Genomic DNA, 11,834 nt, shown 5'->3' on the forward strand with positions numbered 1-11,834 from the left:
GATCCAGAGACAGAGAAGCATCGATCAGACCGTCAAACCTCAGAGGGAAGGTAGGGGAGGGTGGGGGTAAGGGGGAGAGATCAACCAAAGGACTTGTATGCGTGCATATAAGCCTAGCCAATGATACAGACACCAGGGGGGTGAGGGCATGAGTGGGGGTTGAGGCGGCATTGGGGGGATAAGGATACATATGTAACACCTTAATTAATATAGAAAAAAAAAGAAATACTAAAAAAAACACACCGAAAAACTGTGCTACATCTACACAATGGAATACTACACCGTTATAAAAAAGAAGGAACTTTTACCATTTTCAACAATATGGATGGAACTGGAGAGCATTATGCTAAGTGAAATAAGCCAGTCAGAGAAAGATAAATATCACATGATCTCACTCATATGTGGGATATAATGATCAACATAATTTGTTTGAACAAAAAAGATCCAGAGTCAAATGGCAGGGGAGGTGCGGGCGGTTAGGGAGCAACCAAAGGACTTGTATGTATGCATATTAGCATAACCAATGGACACAGAAACTGGGTCGGTTGGGCTTGCCCAGATTGGGAATAGCTGGGGGTGGGGGTCAATCGGGGAAAAAGGACACATATGTAAAACTTTAGACAATTAAAAAAAAAGAAATGGTCATGAAAGATTGAAGAACCATTACAGATTGAAGGAAACTACAGAAAAAAAGAAAAAAAAAACTAAAAGCATTGTGAATCCTGGGTAAGATCCTGGAACAAAAAAAAAAAGGACATTACTAGAAAAACTTTAAAATTTGAGTAAGTTCTGGAGCTAATAGTGTTGTACCAATATTAATTTCTTGGTTTTGATATTGTTCTGTGGTTATACACAAAGTTAACATTAGAGGAAGCTGGTGCGGGGCAAATAAAAACTCTTACATTTTTGCAACTTTTCTGCATGTCCAAAATTAGTTCAAAATAAAAATCTTAAAACAGTACTACAGAAAAAAATATGATGGGGAGATAGATGAAATAAAAATAGTGAATGTTGCCCCACCTGTGTGACTCAGGGATTGAGTGTAGACCTATGAACTAGGAAGTCAAGATTCAATTCAGGGTCAGGGCACATGCCCAGGTTTCGGGCTTGATCCCCAGTAGGGGGTGTGCAGGAGGCACCAATTAATGATTCTCTCATCATTGATGTTTCTATCTCTCCTTCTCCCTTCCTCTCTAAAAATCAATAAACATTTTTAAAAAAAATAGCTGAATGTTGATAGGTACATGGGTTCATTATATTTTAATTATATTAAAGCTTCAGTAATAAAGTTTAATAACATTTCACTTCCTTATTTCTGCCACTCCTTCAATGTACTCTCCTTCCTCTCCCCAAACTGCTCTTCATTCTCTCACTCACTTAATCCTTTGTAATCTGCCACTGGCTTTTCCACAACTTTAATGACACTGTTCTCTAATAGTGACCTCATAAACAAGAAATAAAGGATTCTTTCTTAGTTTCACCCTCTTTGAATATTCTGCAACCCTTAATGGTAAACCACCCCCTTTTTGAACCCATATTCTCTCTTCACTACTATACTACCTTTTCAAGTTCCAGAATTGCTTGTTTTGAGTTTTCTTGATGCCTGCTAATGCTAGGGAGGCAGGGCAGGGCAGTGCAGAAGGAATGGTCTTTGAAGAGAAACAGGGCTCTTCCCTCACCTGGAAACACTGCTATAAGAATTATATAACACCTGCATAACATCTAACACATTATCAATGTTCAACATACTGTATTTTATTGTATTTGGAGAGTTTTGCTTAAGAGTGCAGGCTCCTGGAGCCAGAAAGTCTGGGTTCAAATCCCAGCTCCACCATTTACTATCTGTGTGACACTGAGATTCCTTAACCTCTCTGTACCTCAATTTCTTCATTTATAAAACTGAAATAATGCCCTAACCCAGTGGTCGGCAAACTCATTAGTCAACAGAGCCAAATATCAACAGTACTTCTTCAAAATAGACTCGCCAAGGCTGAAAACTGACTTCTGCGCATGGGCCACAAAGTTTCAATCGCACTGTACGTGCGCCCGCACGTGGTATTTTGTGGAAGAGCCACACTCAAGGGGCCAAAAAGCCGCATGTGGCTCATGAGCTACAGTTTGCTGACCACGGCCCTAAGTGGTTTGGCTCAGTGGATAGAGCGTTGGCCTGCGGACTGAAAGGTCCCAGGTTGGATTTCGGTCAAGGGCATGTGTCTTGGTTGTGGGCACATCCCCAGTACCCCAGTAGGTGTGCAGGAGGCAGCTGATCGATGTTTCTCTCTCATTGATGTTTCTAACTCTCTATCCCTCTCCCTTGCTCTCTGTAAAAAAATCAATAAAATCTATTTTAAAAAAACTAAAATAATGATGCCATCATCACAGGGTTGTTGTAAGAAAGAAATGTATTAATACATGTAAAGCACTCAACAGAATCACAACAGGAGATAGATAAAAGTTAGCTCAAGTTCAAGATTCCCAGGGCGTCATTTCCAGTTTTGTCACTGTTGTATAATAAAAAAGTTGGCTAGCCTTTGTGTCCTGTTCCTGGGAGGTAGCCTCTAAACCCTTGGAATTTCCAAAATGATAGTATTTTTGTTATTCATGGTAGGCCCCTAGATGGTTTATGCTAATAAGATGACTCAGTATGGGGACTAACCAATCCAGAAAGACCAAACACAGGTTTAGAGGGTTGGGGCTTTGTCCCTGGTGAAGGGAGAAGCCAATAATCCAGTCAATCATGCCTACATAATGAAACCCTAATAAAAACTCTAGATACATTGGTGAGCTTCCGTGGTGGGCAATATTCTGCACTTTGATATATCAGCAGGATAACAGGGACCTGACTTCCCAGGAAGAAGACAAGGAAGCTTTGTGTTAAGGGCCCTCCGAGACCTCACCCTATGCATCTCTCTCTTTTGCTGGTTGAACTGTATCCTTTCACTAAAATAAATCTGTAATTTTAAATATAGTGCTTTCCTGAGTTCTGTGAGTCATTCCAGTGAATTATGGAGCTTGAGGGGATCAAGGGAACCCTGAATTTATAGCCAGTAGGTCAGAAGTGAGGATGGTCCTGGGAACCTCTGAAGCTGTGGCTGGTGTCTAAAGTGAGGACAGTCTTGTGACTACTGGTTTCAGAAGTCACTTCAGTCACTAAAGTGCAATGTGATTCTCACCTTATCCTCCACCCCAACCCTTCCTCAATAACTCTTCCCAAGAGAATCAGTGACATTGTTCATTGAGCTGAGCCAGGATTTATGGTTGTCCAGACCCAGGTAAGACAAACAGGATTTGCAGGCCCTCAGTGGATCCTACTCCCTGATCTCCCTTCAGTGGGAATGAAAGGTGGCTTGGACCCCATGTCCTTCCCCTTACCCCCCTTACCCCTGTGCAGGCAGGCTCATGCACAGTATGTGCATGCATGCACAGAAACACACATGATCACTTTGCAGTCTGGCTTGGGCCAGTAAGGATAGCAGGTAGAGGCAGGGCCAAAAACATATAGTAAAGGCAGGGACTGAAGCTTTTAGAAAGTGGCTGGGAGCAAATGGATTATACTAAGGCAGTGGTTCTCAACCTCTGGCTCTTTAAATACAGTTCCTCATGTTGTGACCCAACCATAAAATTATTTCCGTTGCTACTTCATAACTGTAATGTTGCTACTGTTATGAATCATAATGTAAATATCTGATATGCAGGATGGTCTTAGGCGACCCCTGTGAAAGGGTCGTTCGACCGCCAAAGGGGTCCCGACCCACAGGTTGAGAACCGCTGTACTAAGGACTAAAATCCTGGAGAGAGAAAGGAATCAACAAGGATGGGGATGGGGGCAGCATCAAGCAGGAACCAGCTCAGTCCAAGAGGCCCGATTCCAAGAATTGGGGAGGGGATGGTCAGTGGCATGGTCTCTAGTCAGCCCCTTCACCTGGGACCAGCTTCCTTACAGACCCCAAGCTACAGCAATTATTATAGCTCTTTTTCCTGCTCCCTAAATATACAGGCAAGAGATAGGCATTAACCAAGATTCTGTCTTTCCAACTCTATTCAGATGACTCATAAATTAACATCTCGAGCCCAGAGCTCTTCTTAGTCCTGAAGTTCAGGTTTTAGAGACCAACTGTCTGCTGGATATTTACTGGATAGCCTGCCAATATCTCAAACTAAACATGTATAGAAGTGAATTAATCAACTTTTAGGGTCCTCCTCCTCCTATCCTCCCATATGCACACTGTCTTGCTTTTCAAAATGTTATTGGGAGCAGGAGCAGCAGCAGCAGCACCATCATCTGGGAGCTTTTAGAAATGCAGAATCTCAGGCCTCATCCTGGACCTACTGAATCAGAGTCCACAATTTAACATGATTCCCCAGATGATTGCTATGCACACTAAAGTTTGCACAACTGATCTATCTAAGACACTCCCTCCCAAGCACTGAAAATCCTCAAGGATTCTGCAACAGTTCTGCTGGTCTCCTAGATTCCAGAAATTCCCCATGGTAACTCTTCCTCTATTATGTTGTCAAATTCATGATTTTAAACCGTTTCCTCCTCAAAAGCTTCCAATGGCTTCTCACTGCCTATTAAACCTCCCACCTTAGTAGTCAATAAGAAATAATACTTACTGCATGCTTATTATGTGCCAACCACTCGACCAAGTGTTTTACATGTGTTAACTCATTTAATTCACCTAAAACCCCTATTACCTAAGTATTACTGTATCTCCATTTTACAGATGGGAAACTGAGGCATGGAGGGGGTTGGAAATTTCCCCAATATCCCACAGCTAGTTAAATGACGGAGCTTAGAATCACACCTAGGCAATTTGACCCCAGAGCTCACATTCCTAACCACTGTTTCATACTGCCTCTCTAATTCAGTAGCCTTATCTTTTAGGGCTTGCCTCCTAATACTTGCCTGTGCTTCAGCCGAAGTGATCTTTCTGTTTTTCTAGAAGTACATTAGTTCTTTCCAACCTCTGTATCTTTGCAATAAGAGTATGTGTAGTATTACTGGAAATCACCTGGGCTTCAGAAGCACCTAGGTTCAAATTTCAGGCCTGACCATTAACTGCTGGTGAGACCCTAGGAAAATTGTCAAACCTCTCTGAGTCCCATCTCATCTGCAAGTAAAACAGTTTTTAAAAACCATCTCATTGAAATGGTTGCTGTGAAGTTTAGAAAATATGCAGAGGATGTTTAGCACAATCTTGGCATGTAGCGGGTACTCAATCACTGGTAACTATTATGGAATTTCAAATCTTATCCATCCTTTGAGGCCCACTCAAATGTAACTTCATCTTGTAGCTTGCTTCATCACCCCAACTAGACATGATAGTATCTTCTTTTAAATTTTGTTAATATTTTCTGCCTTATTTTAATATCGTACATTTATCTTATCCCTACAAATTAGAATATAAGCACCAAAAGAGAAGGCCATTTGCAACTAGCACAGTGCACCGTAGGAGTTGAATAAACATTACTGAATATGTTCTAGGCCTAATATGTTCAAGTGAATTGGATACTGAGTAATGAGTAACCAAAACCACAATTAATTGTAGTTTAAATTAAAGAAAGGAACTAAAAACAGCTAGACACCTGTAACTATGTCACCCCAGGCAATATGTGTATATTAGTTCATTTAGTATTCTAATTGTACAATGAGTTACTATCCTCATTTTCCAAATGAGGAAATGAGTTCAGAGTGATTTCCTCGAGGTCACAAATGTTCCATGAGAACTTGGACCTACTCACTCTCTTTGATTGCTGTATTCCCAGTGTCTACGAGTGTCTGGAACATAGTAGATATTCAATAAATATCTGTTGAATGAATGAAGAGATGAACAAATAAAGCTAGTAAGCAGGACTAGAATGAATTTCACCTGACTCCCAGTGCAGTCCTCTACTATGTTGCCAATTTAAAACAGAGGTATTGGGATGTACCATTTATTGAGCAACTGCTGTGTAACTAAACATTGTTCGAGAGATAACTGAACCCTATTTAGGATAAGGGACCAAAGGGCAGAATGTTGACTCCTCAGTTCATGGCAGTGACTGTATTAGACACTTTACATAAATTATGTCATTTCATCTTCCTAAAAATTATTTGAGGTACATATTTTTTATCTTCATTTTACAGATGAAGAAATGCTCCCTATGAAATGACTAGCCAAAATTCACACAAGCAGCAGGGTGGGTGATTCCAGTCCAGTAAGTTTAACTCCAAACACTGTGTTATTAAATACCTGTCCCGGCTTTGGGCTTGTAGGTGCGATAAAAATACTGTCCCCTGTTCAAACATCCCCAGGAGCGAAAGAGCGTCATAAACAGGACTGCACGGAGCTGCGACAGGGAGGGCAGGAATTAAACCAAGACTGTTTGGGTCACTGAACAAATCAATAACCAAGTTACCACGCTGCAATCTCTCATTAACCCTAGAATGCTGCTACTCTAACACGGACTAGTGGCAGGTCTTGATAAAATTAGGAGACGGCAGAAGCAAAGATACTTAAGAAATCAGCTAAAGCTCCGCATTTAACACAATGTAGGTGTCAAGGACAAGCCTTGAGAGTATGGGAAGGGGATGTGAATGGGAGTTTCACAAGAAGACTTGGAAAGAACAAGGCGGGCAGGGGGCGAAGCGGTTAGCCCAAGAACAGGTGCAGTGTTGGGACTGGCAACGGGTACTGGAAGGGCCTGCGGGGAGAAAGGGGTTCCGGCTCTCTCAGGCCACGAGCCCGTCACCCGACTTCGTTAAGGGACACTCTGCCTCACCCTCGGTCCCTTCGGTCGCAGATCCCCAGCTCACCAGGGGCCTGGGCGATGTTGTACCCGGCTCTCCAGGAGACTCTGCCGCTTCCGCCATCTTTGCCCTCCTGCTCCCGGGTCGCTCCCACAGGCCTTTGCGGAACCTAAGACGTGGAAGCCGCAGCTCGTCAGCGCGTCGTCGCGCGACAGCCGCGTCACCGAAAGGGCCTGGCACCGGGTGTTGGGGAGAGGTTCCTGACTCCTCATTCGCTTCTTCGGGACCACGGGGCCCGCCAGACAGGTTAACCCTTCCACACTCAAGCCCGATTCTCAGATCGCTCCCTGGGTCTCGGGACCTGGGCTGCGTTTCCTCCCCCGGCATACGACCCGGCCACCGCTCTCAGGAGTAGGCTCAGCGCCGTCCCCTCAGCGCAGCACCTCACCGAACAAGCCTGCCCCGCCCAGCCGCCAAAAAAACGGCGTTTCCTGCCTCCTGAACTAAGGGACCAAGCCCTCCCTAACCTACTGCTCCCGTTGCTGTTGTCCCTGCCCTGCCAATTCCCTGCGCTTCTTATCCCGCTCCTCCCACATCCTCGAATTTTATAAACTTATATACTGGCTCCACACCGACCTCCAAGATTACTTTTCTCCCTCACCCACTTTAAGGAGAGGGGGGAACTTCTCTATAGACATTGGCCAAAAACTTAACCCCACTACAACTTCTAAAGTTGCTAAGCGATTTGGGGCAAGTACTTAATATGTTCAAGGCCTAAAAGAGGGTGATTATTGTAAGAATAACTTTTTAAAACCCTGCATGTCCCAACCTCATCACGGGTTTTTCTACTGTTTCTGACTCCAATTCACCTCAACGCCAGGCTAAAATGTGGCAGTACATCCAGTGTACTGCCTTTTGGGGATGTGAATACCAGTTTTCAGCTCTTAAAAAAACAGGGTAGGAGGTGGGTGTGAAAGAAAGTACTTTATATTTTTGGATAGGTAATGCAGGGAAACCCCCAAGTAGTAAATTTATGGAGAAAGAATCTGGAAAGTGGTTTAGGATGAAGTTCTTAAACTAATGGAAATGTTTTGTTTTGTTCAAATATTATAATTCTCCTTCCAACCAAGAAATTTTCAGTACTTGTGCCAATATTGATGGCAGTGATATTAAAGTTTAGACCAGTAGATATGATACCTTTTTAAATTACAATAGAATATTATGTACAATGTCCCAGAGTCAGCCTCCTACACCAATTCTACCCCTACCACAACACCCTGGCCCTGAATGCCACCCCCACATCCTTCCTGATTTTCACCAGTTATCAATTACCAAGTCCCTTCCTACTTCCTTGGAGCCATTGATAACCTCTTCCATTTCCTTGCCAACCTCCAAAATTAGTTATCTCTCCCTAGCTGAAAGCCCCAACTTCTGCCACCTAACCTCATCCCTTGGCCTCTTTGCCACTCTTTTCTAGATGGCCTTGATGCTGGGTGAAGAAAAGAACAGGCCATAAAACAATAGTTGAGGTAGTCCGTATACAGGTTACATAGGCATTGTTTCAGACTAAAAATGCCACTTTTCCTAATAGGGTACAGTTTGGGTGTGAGATAATATGCTATGAAGAAAGAACTCTGGATGGAAGGTTGTGAAGGAAGGAGGTGGCATAGGGCTGAGCTGCCAAAATAGGAATTATTTTATGTTTGCAGTTGCAAATATATGTCACAGAATTGCCAGACTAACTCAGTATTCTTCAATACACTTACAGTTACTACCCTCTGTTAGGCTATGAACGTTTATAGTATAGCAAGACTCTCATGATTTACCCAGAATTACTTAGAAACATTGTAAGTGATGGAATTGGGATTAACATTTAGGCCAATATGTATAGAGAACTTTACTAGTTCTAAATTATATGATAATATAATGTACAACTCCATGTAAACAACTGGAAAATATTGACAAAACAAGCAGTTTCCTAGAAAAATAATCAAAATTCATTCAAAAAGGAAGTAGGGAATTTAATGAAGACAATTTTTGAAGAAAAATTTGAAATATATAAAAGCAATGTACAGAACAGTTTGTATGGTGTGCTATCCATAGGGAAGGGAATATATAGGGGTGGACCCCTGAACCAAGAGGTCACTGGTTTGATTCCCAGTCAGGGCACATGCCTGGGTTTCTGGCTTGATCCCCAATAGGAGGTACACAAGAGGCAGCTGATTGATGTTATCTCATTGATGTTTCTATCTATCCCTCTCCCTTACCTCTCTAAAATCAATAAGAACATATTTTTTTTTAATTGCCAAAGATCTATCCTCCCCTCCCATTCCCAAAGGGCTGGATAGTTTCACAGGCCATTTATTCAAGTCTTCAAAGAACAGATAATCCCTACCCTGTATAAATTTTTACAGAGAGAGGAAAAGGGAAAATTTATAAGTCTAGGGACCCGGTGTAAAGATGGTATCAAACCTGACAAACACAGTATTAAAAATTAGAACTATATATCAGTCTCACTTATTAATGTAATTACAAACATCTTAAACTGTTAACAAATCAAATCTGACAAAATAATAATACCCCATAATCAAGTAGAGTTTTTCCCAGAAATATAAAGTTTGTTCAAAAGCTGGATGTATAGTGATGATAACTGATCATTTCAACAGGTCAAAGAAAAAAAAACATCATTTCCATACTGAAAATTCAACTCCATTCCTGAAAATAAATACATTAATAAAATAGGAAGAAAAGGATATGTTGAGGCCCAAGACTGGCTGGCCCAAAATATCCCACAGTAGCATATTGATTACTTTGAGTTAAAGTTAGTTGACCAACAGCCAGTGACCCTCCCTTGTATCCTTGAATGAAGGAAATAAATCTCCCCTGTGAAAGGTGTCCTTCCTGCACCTAGAAGACACCCCTATTGCTAGAGTTCACTCAGAGCCAAAAAGTCTGTATAATTAACTCTTATTTCCTCTTTTCTAATTTACTTTGTTTAAATTTCTCATTAATAAATACCTAAACCCTGCTTAGATTTTTTTCCAGTGAGCACTAATTTTCTTTGTCCTATTAATTTCTCACAAATTTATTGTCTTTTTATCTAAAAAGTATAAAAAGGTGCCTGGTCTATCATTTCTTTGGGCCTCATTTTATGATCTGAGCATTGTATTATGATTCTTTAGGTATTAAGTTGTTTTTTTCTCCTGTTAATCTTGTCTTGTGTCAATTTTATTTTATTACTAATCCAGCCATAAGAACTAAAGAAGGGCCCTAACTGGTTTGGCTCAATGGATAGAGCAGGTTCCATTCTGGTCAAGGGCATGTACCTTGGTTGCAGGCACATACCCAATAGGGAGTGTGCAGGAGGCAGCTGATCGATGTTTCTCTCTCATTGATGTTTCTAACTCTCTATCCCTCGCCCTTCCTCTCTGTAAGAAATCAATAAAATATATTTTAAAAAAGAACTAAAGAAGGCTTGGGGCAGGGAGGAATACTCTGCCTGCCCAGTGGTTTTGGCAGGCCAGCTAGGAGAACATCACTCTTGGATGTTTATCCTGAGACAACTGCAGCTAAGAGGTCCTGGGTGTCTGACAATAGAGCTAGCAAGCAGGTAAGCTGCTTTTTTTTTTTTTATCTTACCTTGTCAGCCTCCTAAAACCTGTCTATCTGTGAGTCTCTCATTAAAAAAAAAAAAGCAAATGATTTAAAAATTTTTCTCTTTCTAAATTTAGATTAGCAGGAGAAAATATTCGTGGAACTAGTTCCTTGGACATAGGAACTTTGGTAAAAACTTGGTTTTAGTATTATTGTTTCTATTGATCTTTTTCCTCCCAGAGATGGTCATTGTTTTCATATGTCTACTTTTCTCTGCCAGCTAGAAGATGCATATGCACCTGGTGGCCAGCTGAATAAGTTTAAAAAATCTAAAACTCAATTCTGTTCAAAGGGGGTAAAATACATGATTTACTGTGTTTCAGAACTGCTGTTTAAAAAAATAAAAAGACAGGACCCCTATCTTTCTTCGGTTAACTCTAAGAGTAAATTTTCCAGATCTTGTGCTTTGGTTAAGTCATAAAAGGCTATTGACTTAAATCACTATTGAGATTAATTGGAGAAACTTCTAAATTAAGAAAAGAAATTTAGTGAGCTCTCATATTGATACTAGAGGCCCAGTGCACGAAATTCGTGCACTGGGGGGAGGGGGGTGTCCCTCAGCCCAGCCTGCACCCTCTCCAATCTGGGACCCCTGTGGCATCGGGCCTAAGTCAGCAGTCAGGCATCCCTCTCACAAGGGACTGCTGGCTCCCAACCACTCACCTGCCTGCCAGCCTGATCAGCCCCTAACCACTCCCCTGCCAGCCTGATTGATGTCTAACTGCTCCCCTGCTGGCCTGATTGCCACCAACTGCCCTCCCCCACCACCCTGGTTGCCCCAAACTGCCTTCTCCTGCCATCCCGATCTCACCCCTAACTGCCCTCCCCTGCTGGCCTAACCGCCCCTAACTGCCTCTTCCTGCCTCATTGCCCCTAACTGCCCTCCCCTGCCGGCCTGATTGCCCCTAATGGCCTCTGCCTTGGCCCCCACCACCATGGCTTTGTCCAGAAGGAAGTCAGACGTCCGGAAGATGGCTGGTCAATCTGGTCTAATTAGCATATTACCCTTTTATTAGTATAGCTAGATTATATAGGATAGGATTGCTTAAATGGGGGGGGGGGGGCCTTTTTCAGCAGGATGAGATGCTCTTGGCAGACAAAAACACATAATTCCTCTATCTGGACTGATAGCCTGCCAAAGTAGTCATTAAAAAATTGAACCCTTTATTACACCTTACACCAAACCAGCTGTTGCCCTTAAAACCCCTCCTCAGCCCCCACCTTAGGTTTTGCCTTTGCAGTTCACCCAGATTAGGTTCTGATTGACTGGTTTCGATGTCAATCAGCATCAAAAGCTCTGCCTCCTAGGCAGCCATTGGCTCCTGGCACTTCACCCAGATTAGGTTCTGATTGGTCAGTTTCTATGCCAGTCAGCGTCTCCGGGCCTATCTCTGGGCTTGATCAAAGAGGCGGGGCTTTTTAGCAGCCCCCCCCCCCCCCCCCCCCG

General features: G+C 42.5%; 1 protein-coding gene across 3 annotated transcripts in view; it reads right to left on the minus strand.

The window, feature by feature from the left end:
* YIPF6 (Yip1 domain family, member 6) overlaps positions 1-7,160 on the minus strand; it is a 42,641-nt gene extending 35,481 nt beyond the window's left edge. Inside the window, exons 1-2 of one of the 3 annotated variants that reach the window (XM_014528473.1) lie at positions 6,800-7,159; positions 6,237-6,333 (exon numbers count right to left, since the gene is read on the minus strand). Coding sequence is in view for 1 of the 3 variants with exons in the window: in XM_005880378.2 (XP_005880440.1) it covers positions 6,800-7,120 (321 nt within the window). In the remaining 2 variants the exon portion in view is untranslated. Of the gene's footprint in view, positions 1-6,236; positions 6,334-6,765 lie in introns of all 3 variants that reach the window. The other 2 variants (XM_005880378.2, XM_014528472.1) reach the window with 2 other exon arrangements.
* Between the last annotated feature and the right edge of the window lie 4,674 nt (positions 7,161-11,834).

Source organism: Myotis brandtii, unplaced genomic scaffold (genome assembly GCF_000412655.1).
Source record: "Myotis brandtii unplaced genomic scaffold, ASM41265v1 scaffold635, whole genome shotgun sequence".
Classification (NCBI taxonomy): domain Eukaryota; kingdom Metazoa; phylum Chordata; class Mammalia; order Chiroptera; family Vespertilionidae; genus Myotis; species Myotis brandtii.